This window comes from Brachyhypopomus gauderio, chromosome 13 (assembly GCF_052324685.1).
Source record: "Brachyhypopomus gauderio isolate BG-103 chromosome 13, BGAUD_0.2, whole genome shotgun sequence".
NCBI lineage: Eukaryota > Metazoa > Chordata > Actinopteri > Gymnotiformes > Hypopomidae > Brachyhypopomus > Brachyhypopomus gauderio.
The window spans coordinates 17,417,309-17,440,934 of NC_135223.1; the positions used below are offsets into that span (position 1 = coordinate 17,417,309).

General features: G+C 40.3%; 1 protein-coding gene across 1 annotated transcript; it reads right to left on the bottom strand.

Moving 5' to 3' along the window:
• Nucleotides 1-289: 289 nt before the first annotated feature.
• Nucleotides 290-21,632, bottom strand: vopp1b (VOPP1 WW domain binding protein b). The gene is made up of 5 exons (XM_076971351.1): nucleotides 21,186-21,632; nucleotides 14,678-14,736; nucleotides 5,028-5,105; nucleotides 4,340-4,473; nucleotides 290-2,418 (listed from the first exon to the last, which is right to left on the bottom strand). The coding sequence occupies exons 1-5, from the start codon at nucleotides 21,234-21,236 to the stop codon at nucleotides 2,237-2,239; spliced, it is 504 nt and encodes a 167-aa protein (XP_076827466.1). The 5' UTR covers nucleotides 21,237-21,632; the 3' UTR covers nucleotides 290-2,236.
• Between the last annotated feature and the right edge of the window lie 1,994 nt (nucleotides 21,633-23,626).

Sequence of the window (23,626 nt, forward strand, 5' to 3'; positions counted from 1 at the left end):
TGATTAAGAAAATTTCAGGCAGATGGCGACTCAATGACCATGTCGCACACTTAATTATTGCCATGTTAATTGCGTGCAGTGTTATTTTTCTCTGGAGGACTAGAGGTAAGAATGACTAAATCTATGTCCAAATATTCAGTGCAGTGACCTCAATGTGTTGGAATGATAAAGTGAAGAGCCCTCATTAATGTTCTGTTTTTGCTTAAAACCTCTAACGTGAAAGTTTAAAACTGCCTTTTGTAGTTTGTGTCTGTGGGAAACATTAACATAACATTGAAAAAAAAGATCAGTCAGTTGGAGGTAATTTTATTACTGTATTCATGAATAACTGGTTTTCTTTTAAATTAATGACAATGCCATCTTTACTGACTCGTCAATGGGAGTTTACGGGATACAACATGACAGTTAACATAAAAATTATATTTACGTGTTCTGGCTAGCTATTTTAGATGGATGAAAATCTCTGGCTATGTCACTGTCAGTTTGTAAGTCAAAATAAATGTTTCCTTGTCACTTATATTTTACATAATAGCACTTCCAACTGCACTTGTCTTTCCATCCTAATTGTAACTTTGTAATTCAAATGAAAAACTGGTCCAGTACCAGCATGAGTGAGTCTGGCACACAGCAGTCTCACCTTGTCTTTTTGCATAGCGAGGCCATACAAATATGTGCAAATAACAGGCAAAATCAAAACCTAAAACTTTTGTTTTACTGTTTCTTTCCTACAAAATATGCTACTCATTGTGAATCATTCTTTACTAGAACCTCCCTAAAAACACTGCTTTAGTACTTGCAATTTGTAATTTTTACTAATGAAGGTATTAATATTTAATGACTGAATGTAATAAAATGGGCTCAGGCATCTGTGTCTATTAAAGTAACATGCACCATTTATCAGAAAACTGAACTGAAATGGTTTATATCCAACTTATCTCCACATGTAGTAACAAGAATACAATATATTAGCCATGGCTATACACTGAATGCTCTGTAATTTAAATTTTTATGTACTGTTAATACTAAGTTGTATTTTTAAAGAAACAGGATTTTGTGATTCATTTTTGATAGAATTTTCAATTAGTTTTTCATATATATATATTTTACTTTAAATTAAGATATTCCAGAAAATAGCTAGACTGTTCCAATTTTCACCAAATCCATCAAGATGTGCTTTTGAGAGGAAGAAAGCTTTCACTCAAAATTATCCTCTGTAACCTTTCAACACACCCAAAACAACAGCCTGCTGCTTTAGGCTTAGACAGAATTTCACATCTTTGGTGTGTTGGGAACACTTTGTGCATATAGATTTTTAATACATTACCTTTTGAAAAACAGAACAGTTGACCAATTTAAATTGCTTACATAAGCAGGCTGTGTTGATTGTATACATGTGTAAACCCTTCTCAAGATATCTAGCTGAAAATGGTTCTGAACCAGACCTTAACTGTGCTTACACAAAACAAACCCTCTGCTCACGATGGAGAGGTTTGGCCATATGGCTTTTGAGGGTGAGTAGCTTTTATGTATTGTATGGACCAGCCAGACTTGAGGTTGAGAGGAGTCACGGTTTGGTTTCCATAGCACCTGTTCTGTTGCCTTGGAAGCATGTGTTGCTCTAATGGAAAAGAGAAGGCTTCATTTCAGTACCTAGGTTACTGCTGAAGCCTGCACTGGTCCTTGTAGACAGAATTAAAACACACTTCATTTCCAGGATAGCAAACTGCCTGAAATGGACAGCGTCAGTGGAGTTGAACAGGAAGTGTGTTTCAAAGCCAAATCAGTTATTTTGTTTTGTTGGATTAAATAATCACAGAGCCATGATAGGTTGGGATTCACTGCCTTCTTTTATATATGTTGATCAATCAATCAATTTATATATGGCAATCAATCCATTATTCCACTTAATTCCCAGAGTAAAACTCAATCAAAGCAATCCTGGCCATATCCTGCATTGACCTTGTCCAAAAATTTTGATTTCTTTATTAATATAGAGGGTCTGATAAAAACGTGTCCATAATTCAGTTCTAATGATGGAACAATGAACAAACTGACAACAACTGCCCGTATTCTAAAACAAAAATACAGAAAAAAGCAAAAATAAGCAACTTCTTGGAAACCCACTTGAAGCTATTTGTGCTGTAGACCACCGGTAGCTGTTGTGTAATGTTGTCACTCCGGCTTGACCGTCTGGCTCGAGGAGGCACGGCCCCCGTGACCTGCTGCAGGTCTCGCACTACTTTTTCTCAGTGGTGTTGAAGACCTGGTCATAAGAAGGTGGAGGATGGTTGCAGTAGGATGGTGGCGGAGGATAAGATGTCATCATGTGGGCTGCACTGGGTTGACCTGGGTAAGCAGGGGCAAAGGGCATCGCCATGGCAGGATCACCATAGCCCTGAATGCCAGGCTGTTGGGAGACTGTTGGAAAGATATTTAGAATGAAAAAAACAAGCAAACATACATTTGTTTATACAGTTTAAAAGCATGACAATAAAAACGAATGACTTTCTAATTCTGTGTCATGATTAGTTTTCTGCAAGTACCTTAGCCATTACCCTACCCTAAACTATAACATCAAGTCTGAAAAACAAATGTAAACAAATGCTCTTCCCAACAGACTCATATGCAATGCCACCCTCCACCACCACCAGCCTATTTGGTTTTAACTCCAGGTACATTTAGGTTAGATTGGTCATCTAATTTTGTATTTTCCGTCTTCTAAGAATTCCACTAGACGAGGCTGAGCTAAAACTCTTTTCACGAGGGCTGCTCACCACAGGGTGTCAGTAAGATCTAACTGGTGCTCTCCTGACCAATTAACAGCAGAAGAGCAGAACCGAAAAGCAGGATTGTGGTCATGCGCTTCAAATCTCCTAAAGCCGTCATTACACACAGTCTGTCATACGCTTGGTTTAATCTGTTCAGTAAGACTGTTCCTTTCCTTTTGTTCTAATGATGCTAGTATACTATTCACTGAATCATTTCTAAATATTGTTTAAGAATCTGAACTCAACACAGAGTAAATGGTGAGTCTGTTCTGCGTGAATGCATCTAGACTGTATGATTAGTGTGTTGTATTTCTTGTTTCCCCTAGAAAGCTTCAACCATCCAGGAACACAATTAGGTGTGTTTCCATATTTTTATCAAGGTCTTGATTAAATTTTCCACATGAGTGACATACAATGACAGAGCCCATTTAATTCTCCCCTGTTCTAGTACTGAACTTACAACATCCGTGGAAAGACAGTGACATGCTGTCGTCACTGAACTGTATGGAAAAGGCTATTTAAAAATGTCAACAATCAGGTGCTTTAACCAGCACCTCTCTGATGCAATTATATCTATCTGTATGTCCCATCATACAGCTGTTCCCAATCCTCCATATACAGCCCATGTAATTCATAGTTTGTCTTGAGCTGCTACAAGTAGAGGAAGCAACACTGCCATTGCAACACATTGAAGTTTAGCCCCAGCTTCCTCTAAGAGCCCAGCAAGTCTGACCTCCTCACCACCACTTATATTACACTGGAAGATACCAGTTCTCTTTTGTTAATGCCTAAGGTTATGTGAAAATGGGATCTTATTTCTGGTACACTCGACATAGCCGTGCACGCCAGTGAACGGCCCAAATTTAACTCCATCTCTCCGGGATATTTTCATGAACGGTGGACAGTCAGCACACCCTAAAACAAAGCCATTAGTTCATGTATCGTTCTGGCTGTGATCTGTACCGAGGAACAAGCACAGAGGGGCAGCTATGAATGATTCAACAGCCAACACGCAGTGCGTAAGCATGCTGTCGCAGAAGCCTGTTGTTCAGTAATGTTGTGTCCTTCATCCATTCGAACCACGGGAGGCTGATGCTGGCCATACGCTCTCACCCTGTCTGTTTACAATCGCCTTGCCTGAGATCTCCTGCTTATGTTTGCGCAAATGGAGGGAAGGAATGTTGGAGGGAGGAGTAGATGGCGTGGCTGAGACTGGGAGAGTAATATCTCACGGCACTAGCTACCCGCAGCTCTCAGGACCTCAGAGTATAAAACTAACAAGAAATGTCGGCGTCACTGGCCGAGCTGTGTTGCCTCCTTGTGCACCACTACCTCGTGTGTTCTAGGAAATAACCAGATAGTGTGGTGATTAGGAACTTGGCTGAGAGATTAAATCAGTGAAGTGGCTAAGTTGGCAGGGACAGGTTTGTCCTCCCAGGATGCTGGCACTGCTGAACGTGATCACATGACATCAGCATTGACCAAAACAGACTCAAAGCAAAGCCTAGGAAACAAACTAAGGTACTAATCTAGCTGAGAAGATGACATTAAGAGGATGGAGGTCTCCTCACCTGGTGTGCTCACAGGCTGTCTGGTGAAAGACACATTAAAGGCAGTTTCTTCAGTCAGGGGAGATGGATACATACGTCGACGAATAAAAAAGCCAGCTCCACAGCAGAAGAGCACGCCCATCATCAGCAGTAACCTATTGGAAGGCGAGAGATTTTTACAGGAAGTAGGAAAAAGGTTACTATGAGGGCATCTTTGTTACAGTTTTTATCTGCATGTCTTTGCCAAAGCTGTCATTTGCTGAGAGTACAATGGAATCTGAAGCTTTTTCTTTTATCCCGGAAACACACTGGTCCCATATTAAAGCAATTTCTTTGAATTCAAAGTCATTGTTAGATAATTTGGCCTTGTTCAAGTGTTGGTACTCGGAGGCTATTCTTGTGCATGAAAATAAATATGTAAAATAATAAGTACTGAAGCATTTAATGAGGACCAAGAGGCCTTAAGCAGACAGAGCAAACAGATCTGCTTTACTGATGTCCACAGAAACATGTGGATGTGAAACACAGCTTCCTTTCAAAGGATGAGAGTAGGTTTTTGTTTTTAACAATTCTCATAAAGTGTAACAAGCTGTGTAACTTCTGCCCAGAAGCAAGTAGGTTCAACCATTTAATAAAGTTATCTGGCATCACACTTGTTTGTAAACAATACTCTGGAGGTGTAGGAATGGCACATGAAGGCAGATCTTACCAGAAGTACCAGAGCCTTTGGATGGAGAGGGCTCGGACGCAGCATCGCGTTCCACAGCAGTCTTCATACGAGCGGCATCTGCCCACAAAAGGGGTGGAACACAAAGGGGTGGGGCACAAAGGGGTGGGGCACAAAGGGGTGGGGCACAAAGGCTGCGTTACTGTACTGTCCAGACTCCAGACGCTGTCAGTTATAGCGCAGCTTGTGTGAGATGAGGGACACAAAATGGTAAGCCCAGGGTTTTAAAAAAAATGTGCTGCCCAGACTCTGCACTGAAGAACCTCCACGGAATCGCTGGCGCTAGGAGGAAGAAGTGGAAACGGTGCAACCATATCAATGACTGCTCCGGCTGAGGAACCATCTGACACTGTCCAAAACTGCTGTGTCTGATCTCACAACGGACAGACTTGTTAAAGGACACAGTTCAGTTATCCTCACCGAACCCAGAAGCTGTGCAATTGGGATCTGTCATGAGAGGTCACTACTCATTCTTATCCCAGAGTCACAGTAAAATGAAGTATTCAACTATGGTATCCATGGAGATGCCCTACAATGAAGAGTAGAGAAAGCAGCTGAGGGAGAAGATTATGAATAATGAGGAGATCACGTCTGGGACGCCGGTGCAGTTTGTGTGGACACGTGCTCATGTCTGAATCTGTTTAGCTAGAGGCCTTCAACTGGCCCGCAAACGAGGAGTATGTACCACAAATTGATTCTCCCCGAGATTCACTACTTTGTGTCTTTGCCAGGTTAATCTTTGCTGAATGGAGTTTCATTGATAAAAAAAAGGACCAGATGAGGGATGCCACACAGGATTAATAATTCAGCCTCCCTGTTTGGGAGGGAACCTGAGGGGTTTGCACTATTGTTCATCAGACGACAGCATGGTCCGCAGGCTCAGCAGCGTGCCGAACCTTCTGACCACGCGGCTTTTGCAAGGGTCAGCCCTCTCGCCCTTCTGTGGGAAGGCCAAAGCAAACGGCCAATTCTGCACTGGCTGGGGGAGACAGCACACCAGGAGCAAAGATCTTGAGGTTAAAAGTGTTCAGCACAGAGGAAAAAGCCCAGATGATGGTTACTACGACAACAACCCCCCTCCAAGATCAATAGCATGTGTTCTGTTAAACAAATGACACGGCTCTGATTTCCAAACACCAGTTGTAGATAATATGCAGTGCTTATTTTTAACATTTTCATTTTTTTCCTGTAATTTAATTGCATTTAATTGAATATATTTTATTGATCCTGAAGGAAATTACTGTTGTGCTGGGGCCTCGGCCTAGGGGGTGAAAAGAAAGAGAGATAAACATTAGGAGGAGAATTATGTTTGGGCGCCAAATGTAGATAAACGAAAATGCAGAATTTAGTGAGAAGCCCGTCCAGTTTGAGCACGAAACACTTCTCTTAAGTCGGCGGCCTCCAACTGATCCAACTTTGTAGAGCTGTGAGCCCCTCCACCAAGCATCTATGTCTGTACTGAAGATCTAATTATGCTCATTTGTTTCTAAGGCAACCGTCAAATCTAGTATATTACTCCACAAAAAAAGGAAATTATTTTCAGGAAAACACTTCTTTCGTCAAGGAATGAATAAAACATTCATGAATTCCATAAGAATTCATTTTCAGTCCTAATGAAGTGACTTGAAATAGTTAATCATCATAATCATTATCATAACTGTGATTTAGATTCCCATTTTATATTCCCAGAATCAAGCAGGCTTTGCAATCATAGGACATATTTAAGTGTATAAACATCAAACAGGAAGCACACAATTAAGAAGATAATGTGCACATCAGATCCCCATCAATTACCATCTCAGTGTTTCCTGTAGAATGTCAAATGCTCGGTTACTGTGGCACAGTAAGTGCGCAGTGTGTACCTGCAATACTAAACATTGCCGGTGCACTGGTGCACGATGCGGTGTTATTTCTGTACTGAAAAAAAAAATGTATTTGGAGAAAATATACGGAGTGGATACAGGACACACTGTGTCTGATCAGATTAGCCTTGGAACTACAGTTATTAAATAAATGTTCTATTGCGCTTATACTCGGAAGAGGCCAAGTCACCGGCCGGGTCGAAGCTTCTCAACATCAGTGCAGGTGGCAGGTCATCAAGTCCAGGCCGGTCTGTGCAGTGCGTGTCTGGACCTGACGTAAAGGTCAATAAATGGCCATGGGTCAGACACAGACAACCTTTCTGTCCACATTCAGATTACAGAGTAGAGGCTTATTATTCATGAATCATAACAAAGATGCCAGACTGGATAATGCATTTAAATAATGCACCATGATTTGTTTTGGTACTCTATCATAAATTTTATCTGTATCCCGAGGAATAGCCATTTAGTCAGGGGATAATAATACCAAACATAACGAAATAATAATAGTAAATAACACAAAAAAGCACCTTTAAGAAACGTTTAATACCAAGTCTGCTTTGTAGTGCATTTGTCTCTTCCGACAGACTGGAGTCCAGATCCATCACCCCTAATTCCCCCTCCACTGCTCATAAGGAGACAGGCAGCACAGATCAATCCTGCTGGTGAGAGCGGGACTCAGAACAGGCTCCCGTCCCTCCTGCACCCACACATGATGAAACAGCTCCAGGCTTTAGACACCTCCCTCTCCCACCACCGCCCGGAGGAACCTCACCTTTCCTTCTCTACTATTAATGTACTGGCTTCTCTCCGTCTTCACAGTGCAATGAAGTCTTACTTCCAGTTTCCAGTAGACGCAAAAATGTCAGACTGTGTCAAGACATGCAAGAATCTGTATGAAATTACCGGCTACATGTTCCTTGTTATGGTGGATGGTTCCAACTCCATATTCACTCCAACTCCATATTCAGCATCAGTGCAGCACTGCGAACCAGCAGACGCAGGTCAGAGCAGCTCGGCCTAGACGCTGAGCCTTCGACAACGACAGGGACAAAAGGAACTCTACCTCCACGGCCACGGCTAAGAACTGTGACACAGCGATCAAAGTGGAACGCAGAGAGAGAGAGTGTGTGTGTGTCAAGTGAAACCTCACCAATAGAAGAAAAACTATTTACCTTCCCTCAAACAAGCGCAAACATCACAGGCGTTTAGGTGTGAAAACTGTTATCTTTTAGCAGAATCAGATTCAGACCGACCGTACTGGTCACGCCGCACGTGCATGAAAACCACATTGTTTCTGCCTCATACCATGTTAAAGTAGCAACGTCTCTTCAGCCTCTCTGGAAAACTGAAAAGATCTCAGAATAAATGAGCTCCATTAGCAATACTTGAAAATATGAGCTTACTTAACATACTTGATGGAAAAAATAAAAGGGGGGGAAGGGGCGGGGCATTATTAGTGCCATTACAAACAGCATGCAAAAACTGGAGTGCCACTTTATCCAGTTGGATCTCAATCACAGCAACACAACCCAAAATAGGCTGCAGGTGGAACATTGCAGTACACAGAGCGGCACTGGCCCAATCTCAAAAGAATTGAGCAACTTGAATGGAACATGCAGCTCAATAGTGTGATCTTGGCCTACTTAAAATCTCCACAGGAACTCAAACTCTACTCAAACAGACAAAGCTGATGTTTGCACTGCATTTACAAGCCAAGTCTCTTCAGTCAATACCTGCAATGGGCAGTACACTATAGACCAGGGGAACTCAACTATATTTTTCCGCGGTTTCTCCCAAAATTGGTATCTTTCCAATTTTGGGAGATAGTTGTGACCTGAGGTCCGGGCGGGGCGGCGGGGGTGAACGTAAGTTGTTGAGCGGGGGGGGTGGCAAACGTAACACTCGTGACGGAGTGTTTTTTCAATAGCCCTGAAATAAATGCTCCGGTTAAAAATTTATTCTCCCGTCAAAATTAATAAATGTATATATTTTTTGGGTCCGTATCTAGTTAATCAGGAATGAGATTGGGTCCGGACAGGACTGCGTTCGGGTCCGGATCCGGACCGCGGTCCGCCAGTTGAGTACCTCTGCTATAGACAATAATTATTTTGATCAGTCAGTGGTATTGTCATTTTTTAGAAATAGTCAAATAATGCCCACAACAAAACAGGACACTGCCTCATTCCTAAAACATAATTTAATGCTATAAAGTGCTTAAGAGGCACAATACACAACACAAGAGGCACAATACTTAAACAGGATGTGCACACTTAGGGCTCAAATGCATTGTATTTGTAAAAATGTTATGCAGTTTATTGTGTTTTGTATAGTACAATGTGTTTATTTTTTCATCCAGAGATTATACTCATATATTTATGTGACAGCACTCTTGGTACTGAGCAGTGCATGAGCTACTATGTTGGATCTCTGTGTAGAATAAATATATATATATATATCCTTACATTGAAGTATTTCATAGAAGTGTGACTGAGCTACCCACATGTTGCACTGCAATGCCTCACAGTGCAGTGGCTGGACTGAAGCAGGAAAATACAAATACACAGACTGTACGTTGAACTGAAAAAAACACAGTGAAGTGAAGTGCAGTGAAGAGACCGTTTTGGGGCTGCAGCGCTAATGCTAATGCACTATAGACTACAGGTATTTTTGATTGTGGTGAAAAGACCTGTACGTGTGATAATTTACATTATGTACATTTTGTTCACTTAGGATTGACAGCTGTCAGAGGGATGCACCAATTTGAAAAAAAAAATTTCCTTTATTGTCTGATTGCAGTTTTATGGTAAGGTCTAATTGCAGAATTCCTGCTTTAAAAGGGCAGAGATGTAGGAATCTCTGAAAAATCCCATTTATATTTGAAAAGCTTTACAGTACTATATCTTTATAGAACTTATTTATAGTATTGACTACAGCCATCAGCAAAATTATGTACAAACAAATCTCTCTGGAGTCAAATGGGGTAGAATTAGGCTGATTATGTGAAATTCCCATGGCAGGAAATTGTCTGCATGACATTGCATTTTCATAATAACTTTATGCCTGTTCAGTAATTTCATTGGATTAAAATGCTGGGAACATGTTCCTCCCACTGTCATTTGTTTTCTTTTCTCTTTGCTTTATGGAGAGTGATGCCATATTGGTACAGGAAGTCAAGAGCAATGTCATCACTCCCGATGCATTTAGGTTATCTGGCCTTAACTTACCTTGTGTTTACAACTTACAATTAATGCTTCAATGTCATTTGAGACCTTTTTGAAAGAAGAAATCTTTCATGTGTTTACAGAGCATTTCTGACCTACCAAAGCCATCAGGACCTCACACCTTAATTAACGAGTAATTCATGATAAGTTCTTCCAATTTCTTATGGCATTATGCTGTGATCAAACAAAGATCACTGATTCTAAATTCATAAATCAGAATAAAAATTACTTTCTTTTGCCAAGTGTGATACAGATCCAAAGCATTTGTCTTGATGAAAATTGCACACTTTTCTGTGCAATCAGAGTAAGGTCTTGCTCTGCATCAACCTCAGAAAGAGATAAATGCCTCAGAAAGAGACAGGTATCTATATGCAAGCTGTATGTATACACACTGTATCCACTCCTTAACCTGGACCAAAATCACAGCAACAATGAAAGGACTATCATCACACAAGCCCACTGTCAAAGAAAGAGTCCCAAGAGCTTTTCAATTCAGGCAACATCTACAAACAATTGCCAGTCTTAGTTTTTTATTGTTTTTAAATACAAAATCATCACAAACATTTAAATTCAAATTCAATTTTACTCATTCACTTTTCTCTGCCACAGTGATTATGGCTTAAGGACTGGGCAGGCATCTCAGCCAGCACAGTAATGAAGTTCAGGAACTCACCAGAGGTGCTTACTGAGACTGCATTGCAGGGTGAGTGATCAGAGTCTCAGCTGACCAGCTGCAGCTAAGGTGCGTTCTGCTGGATTTGGCATTTTGTGACCACCATGGGAGGTGAAGGTGATGGATATTCTATTAGCTTAGTCCTCCAACAGTCTCAGTTATTTAAGGGAGACTGAAATTAATTCCCCAAAGACTAGCAAAAAGCTAGCAGATTTTGAAATGCTTCAAATTAAACATTAAAATCTTATACCTTGTCATAATCATAAAACGGATTTATTCTGCACGTAATTCCAATGGTTGTCTTAAAAAGGCTTGTATTGGATTATTGGTTATTAGCGAGATGTCTTCATGGCTTTCCTCTAGCCTCCCACCACTCAACTCAGCAGCAGTATTAACATTTGTAAAAACTCCAGCAGTGCTGCTGTGTGATAACGCTCAGGCCAATGTGACGCCCACTACCATCCTGCTCCCATGTTATTGTCGCCGCTGTGTTCAGAATGCTCTACCACCTATAATATTTTGTCAGCAGCAGGCCTGTGGTCAGAAACCAAACGGGGTATGAATATAAGAACGAATGTGGATGCATGGTGCAGATGGGCTGGTGGTCTGGTCATCACTGCTCTTATGAGTCAGCTGTATCTAATAACGCAGCATGGGAGATTTGTAACAAGGTGATCGTTCTTAATGAGGTGGGTGGGTTGTGTATCAGACATCATGGAAATGTTTTGGAGGTTCTCTGCTCGTTGTGAGGAGACTGAAGTGGATAATTAGCAACGGATACCCTTTCAACATAACATTTCTTGTTGAAGACTCCAATTACTGTCTCACTTTGGGAGACAATAGCTACCATTTAATTTGAATTGCAGGGCCATGCGCTCAGAGTTCTGACATGTGCAACCAGTCTTGGCTCAGTCAGGTGTAATGTTTTTTTTTTGCCTTTAGAAGCTGATCCTCCTGCAGCTGAGCACTGGAGCGCTTCCAAAAACACACCCACAAATTGCTTCTGAATTACAGTGAATAGACAATGGTGGAAAGTAAAAAAAAAACATCAAATGAATAATTGTTGATACAGGATTAAAGCACCTGTTAAGTACCAGTACTTTTTGTACAGGCCAGAGAATGATATTCTTAATGGGTTTTATCTGATATAATAAAATATGGATGTGTTCATGGCAGAATTGCCAGTGCCCATCATCTGCAGTTGGATTGGAGATCTAGGGTCTCGTATCACTTACTTCCATCACTTTCATTGAGGTTCCTTTTTCCACTTTTCTCATTCATTTCTCTTTGAGTGACACAGCCCTGCAGACAGAGGCTGCAAGCATCAGTGCTTCATGATATCACAAATTATGTAGAGTGGAAATCTGTAATGCAAATTAAGACTTCCTTCTGGCTATAAAACAGTGGCATTTTTAGTTCTTTATTTATGTTTGACTAACCATCTGAAGCTGGAAGCCGACAATGGCAGACTGGAAGTGACTCCAGCAGTAAAGGCTTCCATGACTGAAAGTGGGAACGGACTCAGTCAAGCCGATCGAGTGCCTAGAATGGAGCCCTGTTTCACTCCTCTTTAGTAACTCACAGGCAGGCATCCCGACAAAGACACCAAGCCTGGCATTGGATTAAAGCCAAGGAAAAAAAAAAGTAATTTCTTATAAAAGTAGCATATATCTCTAATAAAAGCAATGTGTATTTCTTATGAAAGTAGTAGGTTATGGTGACATTTATATTTGATTATTTACATTGTAAACGTAATATGGACAGCAAGGTGGAATGTCATGTGTTCCTACCATTAGTGTTCATTATTAACTATCAGTCTCTCAGTATGAAAATACCTCCTTTGCCTTAAAAATGATCAGCTGAGACATTCTTTCAACTGACCTTTCCATCCTTTCAAAATGTATTACACATGACAGGAATGTCGCACAGGCAGAGCGACATACATTACAGTGGAAAGGCGTGCCATCATTTTTTGCTTTTCTTTTTAAGATTGAAAAATTACCAAAGAAACTATCACCACCAACTATCACCACCACACAAACAATCACTATGAGATTAAAGTGTATATTCACTGACATTCTTTAATCTGACACATGGAATTTCCTTTTCCCTGTAAACTCAGCTCATCACTGCCAATCAGATGCAGTCAGATTAACCAATAGCAGGCTTATCCTTAATTGTGTTATACTTCTATTGGTCAAAGGAAACATTGGAAATAAGTACGGTCTATAAAAGTTTATGCTAATATATACAGCAAGATGAATATCTCCATAAATTACTCTGGTCCAACCCTGCTATGTGTGATGTGCAAGTCACTAGAGTTTATCATGCTAGCAAACATGAAGAGCGGAGCGTTTGAGAAGACCCAGAGAGTAGATAAACAGAGCTATAAACTGGTTCTGTGACTTAAACCTTGCAGCTCTGATTCTACTCACACACCTGACAATGCGGGTAAGAACCATAATCTCTTCCGAGCTGCCACCCCTGTGCAGCAGTGTAATTCATGGGCCGGTGCCAGGTGTGGCCACAGTCATTTCCAGTCATCTTATCGAGGTGTTTGTGGAGTGGTTTTTTTTTAGCCCATTAATGTAAACAGTTAATCTTTCCATGAAACAAAGAAGCTAGAAATGGAATAAACAGAAACCACCTGCAAGATCAAAATCACTGCCATGTTTGCCAGTATGTGGGAACAGCTAGTAGCTTAAGCCACATCCCAGTTTTCACTGGACGCTTGGCATAAGCCGATGATTGTGCTCATAGAGCAACAGAGAGGGAATCAATGTGATTTGCAAGAACCGAGTCAATAAGAGGCTTTAGCCATAGTACACAACACAAACACTCTTCTGTGAACTTAGCATGAATACTTGCTTGTGATTAGCATAAAAAACAGTATATAAATAAATAAGAAAACTGATTTAGACCCTGTAAGATGAATCTTTGTCACACAGAGGAGGATTTAACCCAAACTCAAGTAATTTCCTTCACTGGGCAGATTATGCCATTTGATTTTGATTGAGCTGTTAACCAAAGCTGTTGTTAGTGAGCATTTGGTCCTGAGACAAAAAGTGAAATCTTCAGTCCTATCAGCTGCTCTCCACCTGATGAGAGAAAGATCGTGCTCCATTTGCAATGTGACATCAAAAAGAATAAGAATTAAATGTTAGCATGTTTCACTTCAGTTGGTATGAAGTCTGAGAAGCTAACTGCCATATTTCAAGCAAGTGTGCAATGTGTGTATTTTCACCCCTTTTTCATGTCTTCCCTCAACAATGGAAACGAAAATGGCTGAGAATGATTTACCTAATTTACCAAAAAGTTACCATCTGTACTGTTTAGCGTCAGGACAAACCCCCTTTGTTTACGTCCACCACCTATTCTCGCTGGCCGCCACCTTCACTGTTGCAGTTCATTAAGACCGGAGCATCCCCAGCAATGAAAAGAGATCACCCAGGAAACGAGATAACGGCAGATCTCCCTCTCCACAGGGCAGACCTGGCGTATCTCCAGCTGCAGTGCTCCTGTCCTGGGTTACACTGGCCTTACATCCGACTCCACTTATCTGCCCCGTGCAGCACATTTTGGCCAATAAAAACCAATTAGTTGAGTTTAATGAAGTGCTCTATAAAAATAAATTGCCTTTACTCACAAAAGATGCAAAAAAAATATGTTCATGTGATATGCTCAGTAGTACAAATTACAAACTAAATGAAGATCAAGGGCAAACCAATAAGGCTGGTAAATTAGCTGTGGCTCCTCCACATTAGGTCAATGCACATGTTTTGCCGAAAACTGAATTAATTTAAATAATAAATGTGATGTGTTCCAATGATACATGCAATTCTGATTATAAAATGCAAAGTGTAGTGTACTCACATGAAGTAGGTAGGATATCCTTCCTGGAAATACCAGCAGTACTTCTTAGCCTCTATGAACTGGAATGAGAGAAAAATGATGCAGTTGCAATATTGTATACAATAAATATTGCAAAACTCATAAAACTTTCATGAGCTAAAACGTAAGTAAAACGATGCCTATAAAATAGGGTTTGTAAGAACAAGAAACACTTTTTCCCCAAATTGCAATATATTCTTGGGCATGGAAATAAATTATTTTAAACATGTCTTCTGTCCTTTTATGAACAAGAGAAAACAAAAGAAAACAAAAGAGGTTTTATGCAAATTAAAGATGAAAATACTATCTGCACTCACTGCACAATGTAACCATACAAAACTTGATTGTATTCAAGCTGCAAATGCAAATTTGCAACACGCACGCATGCGCACGCATGCGCACGCACGCACACACACACACACACACACACACACACACACACACACACACACACACACACACACACACACACACACACACACACACTTTCAGTGCTGGACAGTGCACTGTGAGAGGGCAATTCTGTCCTCACACAGTACACTTGAGAGTGCACTTTCTGTCTTGACAGCAGTGGAATTGGGCCTGTGTGTGCGTAACGTAGCCATCTGTCAGTGTGAATCAGCCGGTCGGAGGCTCGTCTTGCCCCATTGCGTGGGATCCTAGGAAGGAGCCCTTAATGAGACCCAAACAAGCCCTTTACACACGACATAACAGCAAGACCAACTCCCACAAAGAGCGCAGGTGTCAGTTTGGGTCTTGACGTGAAGGCTAGTGCTCAGATGTATATACTTCCTGTAGAATGTGGTCTGTGGTCTGAAAAGTTGCAGCTGACAATGGGACAAGAACAGATTTATGAAAACGGGAATTAATGGCAAAATGAAAATTCACAGAAAAACTGCAGTGCCAGGTAGACAATTCAAAGACTGATAGTAAAGCAAAAATCATATGACCTGCAAAATCTAGAAATAAAACAGATCTTTGATGTGTAGATGATGCATCACAGCAAGGCTTTCTCATAAAATCTAAAATTTGAATCGTGATGGTTAGGGTGGTGAATGAGAGAGGTAAACTTTAATTACACTGATTATCCTATAAGCAGCCTTTAGGTAAATGATACATAATTGTTTGTCTACCTTTGCCTGCAAAGCTGATATCATTTTTTGTAGAAATAATGAAGAGGACCTCTTATGCTATTTACAGTATATAGCACCGACTTTGGTTTGGCTTGATATCACACATTAAATATCAGGTCCTGTTTTGACTCAGCTGAGGTCTGAACTCACAGAATCTGCAAAGGCTGCCCAAGAAGAACTTGACCATCAGATCTAGGTATTTTTCTTTGCCATTTGTCACATGCAGGTATGCCAACATCTGCATATGATGCCCACACGCTCATGGATGTGCAGATGCAAGAATACAACGAGGCCGTAAACCAACACCTGTAATTAATAGAACACTTCCTTTGTGTCGATCAACTGTTAAAACGGGTATGTGTGTCATTTAAACAGGAGAAGCTGATTCAACGTTTGAGTTTGAAGGTGATGTGCACCTTAAGTTTAAGTGCTCTGAAAACATCTGCATCTATACAGTATAGCATGTAATGTGGACATGGACATAAATATGGACATAAATAAACGTTTTATTTTAGCCAACTCAACCAAGCTAAGAGAAGACTAAGCATATATATATGGCCACCAGAAAACTCTCCTGTTCACAGCTGGAACAAATCTGTATTGTATGTAACATTTAGAAATCCTAAACACATTTCTAATTGTTAAACATCAATATTATCAGTTTTTATCCAGGACACTTTAAAGGTTTGCTGATGTCCTTGAATTAGAAGTTGCTTCATTTAAATTACTCCATATCCCTAGGACAATATCTCACTGCTGCAGTGACGTGGCACAAAGAAAAGCTCCCAGACAAAAGGCAGCTCTATCAGCTATTAAGGCGTAGGTGGGAATCGTGCCTGTTGCTATATTGCTAGAAGTATGAGAATGTATGAAGTTTGTAACTGGCCATTTCAGGTTTGGAATGATTCTTTTAAAAACATCAAGGTCAGTTTGTTGTAATCAAGGAACTCTTAGAATCACTCACCTTAGCCACCTCTGGATATGGCTGTTAAATGTCTCATGGAACTGCTGAATAAGCACTTGTTGAGACAAACCAATTATGTGGAAAATACAATACTATATATCACAATATTCAAGATTTCAAAGATGATTTCTCCTCATCCTGCATTATCAGCATTAGATACAGAATTTCACATCACAAGTACAGAGCTGAAATGGGGACTGGATAAGACGCAGGAAAAAATATGTGAGACTGTTAGCAATTACAGAATGTCCAGTAAAAAAAAACCAAAAGCCTATCAAAGCTATTATGCAGTTGCCACTGTCTTTTTTTTTAAGCATCAGCAATGCCTTCTGCAATAGTGCAATTCTGGCAGCACTACCCATCTTCCTCATCTCAAATTGTTTCAGCTTTTAGGACATGTTTGGTAATCATGGGTTGTGTGCTTATCTACTACACGGCAAAGTTGGGCAACACTGGAAAAGCGGCAAGATAAATTGCCACCATAAAATTCTTTCCCATAAGTCCCATCACGTAAAGTGCTGTGGTGCCAGCTCCAACTCCATAATCTAACCATCACCGGGACAAACCAGACAAAGAAATATGCAAGCAACACAATGAGTTTTCAGTCAATCAGTGAATGGAGAATGGACAGGAAGTCGCAACAGCAGCAGGTTCTGGAAGATAATGGGGATCCAAACACAGCCATAGCTACTGTGTGGTTAAAAGCCCTCTTGGCCAATGCCAATTGCTGCACAGCCCTGTATCTTGAGCTGAAGGCAGAACAAGAAACAACCCTAGACCCATATACCAACCAGCAAAGGGACAAATGCCAAGCCTAAATGTCTCCCCTATGGCCCCCGAAGAGCCACTGAAAAGCACAATACATGCAAGGAATTGCAAATGCTGTAATTGTCTTTGACACTTCATGCACTTTACCTGCTACTTTGCATCTATGGGGACAACAGTGAAGGTTTTCTTGCAGACCTAAACACACAGAGACAGATCCCAGGGGAGGCGGAGTAAGGCTGCATGTTATTGCTATAGGAGTGTAAACTACCTAATTTCAGTAGGGGAATAAATAAAACTTTGTACAAGCCCATTAGTGACAGCAGAACCAAAGTACTAGCATTCGTATAGTAAAATATATGCTGCACGTTTTAGACTCTTGTAACATTATATATGTATTAGGCAAAACTGTCATTAGTATGAATCCCTAAATGACAAATAAAAGGATTATTGCAGCTTAAAATATGCCCAGTTGCTGCTCAGTATTTCATCATCTCACAGAGACAAAGCAAGTCTTTATTATCTATACTAATCTATAGAAATATGGAACTAGGTTTGCAGAATTCACTAGATTAACTTCTGCAAATTCCCTTGTCTCTCCCTTTTCCAGTTTCATATCTCGCCATCTTTACAGAATGTTCCCATCACAATTACTCTGAGGAGATGTGCGGCAGAGCAGAAATGATTAAGTGAATTTATTCACCACGCTTCTGTATATTTTTTTTTTATAATTTTTTTATTCATGCCAACCCACATCACTGCACAACAAGGAGATCAATCACTCACTGGCAGTCTCTAGTGCCGATTCCATTAGTGAACGCAAACAGACCAGAGAGGACGCCTCCACCCTGCCACAGTAGTGGCGGATTACTGACAGAGTCACTACTGATCCCTCAAAAGACTTTCTCCACAGATTATTGCACTCTGCCCGCAGCATCGCTTTGCCTTCCTGTGGGCCAAACTTTAGCTCAAAGCTGCAGAGACAAAACATCGGCTCTGCTGGGCAAACCGCAATGAGCAAGAGGCACCATGCGTGACACTTCACATGAAGGCTGCACATATTTCACAACATGATGAACATCCACTCAGAGGATTCTGTTCTGTGGTAAATCTAATGTGTACAAACTGGTGGATAAATTAGGGATTTTGTAAGCTTCTTCAGTCCTTCTTTGGATTTCTAGGAGATTGACCCATCAAAGGTGGAGTAATTGACATCCCCACAAATGTGAATCTGTTCTATCACACTGTGAGAATTACAAAACTCAATTATTAAGTAAATCAGAGACATTTAAATCTTGAGGACTTGAATTATTCATCAAAATAGAGAAAGCCAAATAATTTGTTGTGCACATTGTGCCAGCTAATATAATTATTAGAGGAATAGGCCAAGGGGAGACTCCCCAGCTGAGATCTCATTTAATGGCTGACTGATCCAAACAATGACTGTGTGACAGGTGCAGGGTATAAGCATGTCATGGAGGCAAAGTCATCCATCCGGCTCTCAGCACACAAGCAGTTAGCAAATAACACACCACAATACGGCAATACAGCCTCTACCTTCTATCACCATAAAACATGCCAAGACAAAAAGGACTTCACACACCACCATCCTGAAATGGCACTTCTATGACTGTTCCCTAAACTAATAGGTCTGTATTAGTTTAGGGAATAGTAGTCAAAATGGGGTCTCCTGTTCCTTTCTTTGTTATGATTAACAAGAGGATCCAAACACAAAGACTGAAGTGGGCCAATGTGTGTCCTGAGTGAAATACGATGGGTTTAACGAGCATGCAGTCATCTGAAAAGAGAACTGCAGTTAACTGAGCATTACCCTGGGCTATTAAGACTAATACCTTTGTCACTGGTAAATATAGACTCGCTGATCAGGCAGAGCAAATCCCTGCATCAATGTGAAAAAGACACACCCAATAAGAAATCACCCTAAGTGTTGCTTTATGTTTGCTCATGGCTATCTGTTAGTCAATGGCAAATGTATTGTCTCAGCGTCACCTCACACCAAAACAGGTCATCTCACAGCAAAAAGATCTCCCTGATCTTAAAGATCTCAGTCAAAAAGTTCACCCTTATCTCAGTCAAAGGTCTCAGTCAATGCCTGAGGTTTTCACATTCCTGACAGACTTCCTAGAATAATTCATCTGAGATTTGACTTTGAGGTCCAAATTTCTTATGCGCGAGAAACTGATACTTTGTGAGTGCAAAATGCATTTTCAGTTCTTTAAAGTTATGGACTTCTGATCTTTATGGCCTATGTGCAAGTTACTGAAAGACATAAAATCACAGGTGAATCCAAGCAAATAAAAAACTGATATCCTACCCACAGCACTTTACCGCATTTTACATGCTGCAGGAGTGATGGTAGTAAATCAGGTGGCTACACTAATGAGAGTTGTGATGTCACCTGCTTCAGGTGTTAATGAGCACCTCATTTTACCAGGAGCTGGCAAACCAAAGAACTGTGTGCATCTGCAAGCTTATGCACATTTGCTTTTAAGAATCAGGCACAAAAATAATGTTATAAAAGCATCAAAATAGAATGGCTATTCTGTAATTTACAGCAAATTAATCTTAATTCTCTCAAATTAATCATTAAAACATTTCCCATATTTTCTCTGTCTCTAACAAAGCAAAAACACATTGCAGACTTTCACTCCTTACTACAGCGCACGGTTATTAAACCGTATACGCAGAAATTAACTTCTGCATGTTCCACGTTTGCCTATTATGCCAGTAGGCTATTGCATTTCCGTCATACTGTACGATACTGTACTGCGTCTGCATGTGTCGAATGCTAATGCTCAACCACACTCAGTCTGAGTTTATTCTACTGCCATGCCAAGGCATTTCTTGGACAACTGCTTAAAGTTTAGCCATGCGCACACAAACACTGCAGTGAGATGCGGAGAATAGTCAAATACAGTTCAAGAGGATAGTTATGAAACAAATACCCATTCGCCATGCAAGTGCAAATGTTCTGTTTTGGAGATTTGGAGTGAATTTTTGACTCGGCACTTCACTGACCCCTTTCTTTACAATAATCGGACTAACCTAGAAACTATTTCCCAATAGGTCAGGCCCTTTATTATCTGAATTATTGTCATTCACGTGTAAATACTGATAAATCCTGCGAGTCATGTAGGGTATCAGTGTCATGTCTCCATACCGCAGGCCTCCTACTACAGCTCCACTACTACACTAATACTGCACGGTGCTCACAAGAATCGCGTTATTTCGGTCTTTTTATCAACAATAATAAAGTTAAAGTAAACAAAAACGACATAATGAAAAGAGTGCTATTCACAGCTGGGTTAACTGAAACGTGCTTGTCCAGTGTTATGAGTGCATGTCTTCATATCTAGTTGGGCTCTTTTTGTTATGGGGAGTGGACAGAAAGACAAAGGGTCTCCTAATTGCGACACTGTACATACATTTAAAAACTACGGGGTTACGCCGCATTCACAGGACACACCATTAAATATCATACAAAAGTAACACCAACACTGTCAATATTATTCAAATGGTGATTTCAAGATACACCACTGCTGATAGAAAAGCCCTAAAAAAGCCACATTTCGCTTCACTGAGTACCAGTTTGTGACAGGCGACTCACCTCTACAAACACACACAATGTTAGGACGATACCCGCTCCACAGTTCTTCATCTTCACTTCCTTTTTGGCACCACGGCACAAAGTGAGAATTCTGTCACGACGACGGATTTGTGTTCATTTTCAGCGCTGAAGCTTCTCTCACCACACGGCAGCTGGACACAGAGCGGTAACGTTGCCTCCGCGTCGCCAGCTCAGCCTGCTGTCAGTGCGGGGTAGCGCCACGGCTTTATCCGAGGTCCTCCGTGGTCCAACACCAAAATGTTTGACATTTAAAACAAACAAACATCTAATGGATGTACTGCCTTGACTCAAATCCTAGCAGTCGCCATCACCGCCCCTAAAAATATGCTAAGCTACAGGGAAGCGCCGAATTTCTTGGACCAAAACGGAACTGTGGATTCCACGCGTCTGATATGAGTACTGTACTACTAGACCGAGACGGAAATGGCTTGTGACTGAAGTCAACAACCCGTCTGGAAAAGAAATTGGTTTATTTTTATGTAAATTAACAAACACGAATAACTATTTAGATTAAAAACAAGGGTTTATATTTGATATTAGATTAGTCTTATTATACGTAGTTCAGTCTAAAATAACCTGCTTTAATTAGGCCGTGATGACTGTATTTTAAATTGGCTGTTGTTGTTGTTGTTGTCTGATATATATATATATATATATATATATATATATATATATATATATATATATATATATATATAAATATATATATATATAGAGAGAGAGAGAGAGAGAGAGAGAGAGAGAGAGAGAGAGAGAGAGAGAGAGAGAGAGAGAGAGAGAGAGAGAGAATTCTGGGATTAGGATTAGGGTTAGTCTGGATCCCACTGAAAGCTACAGTATGGTTCATGGTCCAAAATAATGCCTGGGTGCTTTTGATAGTATAGGGCCACTGTACTAATTTGTATTGTTGTAAAGCATCACTCTAATAGTACTAATGTTATCAATCATATTAAAGGCTTTAGAAATGGAAATGAACAAAGAAAGAGTGACATAGTAAGAGTATGTAATGAACATATGCACTTCACTGTTCTTTTGGTTAACTGTGTAACTGTGTAATAATTACAGGTGTCTCACTGCAGTCTGCAGTATTGGCTTCTGTATTGATCTGTGATGGAAAGCTGACTGAAGCTATATAGTCCAGTAACAGGTACAACAATTTAAATGAATAATCCAGCAATAAATAACAACTCATATTTTATTCAGGGTGTTTCTGTTCAATGCTTGTTTAGAGTTGGCGTCATCTGTAATTCCAAGCATTCAACAAAAAAATAATAAATAGATGTTCTAAATACTTTGTAAACCCTACATAAAACTCTACTACTGATTTCTTTAGTGACTGCTTCAACACCAAAATATGAACAATACCCTCATCCAGAATTGTTTCTCCATTGTGCACTTGTATGTCAAGTTTTAAACTACAGACATTGAAAGACTGTATAATGTTGTCTCTTGTCACATAAACACCTTTTCCAATGTTGCTGTTCTTAAGAAACTTAGAACGAATATATATTTCTATCAGTAAATTGCATTTAAGTTTAATCTTTCAATTCACAACAATATACAGACCAAGACGTGATGTTTTTGTTTTTCACTAAAGAAACAGGAGCAGGTTGTTCGGCACCAGTAAAGAAAGGTTTAAGTGCCATTAAGAATATAATCCACCATGGGGTGGCATTTAAATAATCCCTTAAAAGCTTCAAACACACTGATGTGTAAGCACACATCACATATGTAAATGTGCACATACAGTAGTGGAAAAGTCTTGTGCCTAAAAGCAGCTGCTTTTCATTAGTATTTTTTGGTCATGGGTGATGTGGATGTTGTGATGATGAGCTGATGCCTGACGCGCTGTGGCTGTTACTGTAATGTCGTGCCTGCGCATGTGTCTAGTGCATTCATGCAGTCAGCTTTTCACCTCTGTGAAACCCTGCCATAGACTACAGCCATTGATTAGTTCATAGTTATATTAGTCCGAGTTGAAACTCAGAAAATCATGAAAAATTATGACCCACTAGCAGGTGGTACTGTGTAAGCCAAACACATTTTGTTAGACCCGTAATAGCAGTCATTTTTTCAACAATTTTTGTTTATTAGTTACTTATAATTTAATACTTCAGTACTACTAGACTAGTACATTAATGTATGTGTATTTTATACCACACAGGCATATGTGTGAATGTAACTCCAAGACTGTGTACTGCTGTGCTGTTTTGTGCAATTCACAACTTTGCTCATTAAAAGTCCTGGATCGCATCTGAATTACTGCATGTTCTGACATTATAAGACAAATAAAAAACCACAAATAACCTGCTCTCCGCTCCACTCCTTGTTGAAAATTCAGTATTAAACCCTTAGAGTCAGAGACTTTGGTTCTCATATCAGTATGAAGCCCAAATCCTGATGACTCTTCTGAACCTGAA

Coding starts and splice junctions, on each gene's coding strand:
- vopp1b (XM_076971351.1), bottom strand. CDS start 21,236: ATGAAGAACTGTGGAGCGGGTATCGTCCTAACATTGTGTGTGTTTGTA. Junction 14,737..21,185: donor CATTGTGTGTGTTTGTAGAG/GTGAGTCGCCTG, acceptor CTCTCATTCCAG/TTCATAGAGGCTAAGAAGTA. Junction 4,474..5,027: donor CAAAGGCTCTGGTACTTCTG/GTAAGATCTGCC, acceptor GCCTTCCAATAG/GTTACTGCTGATGATGGGCG.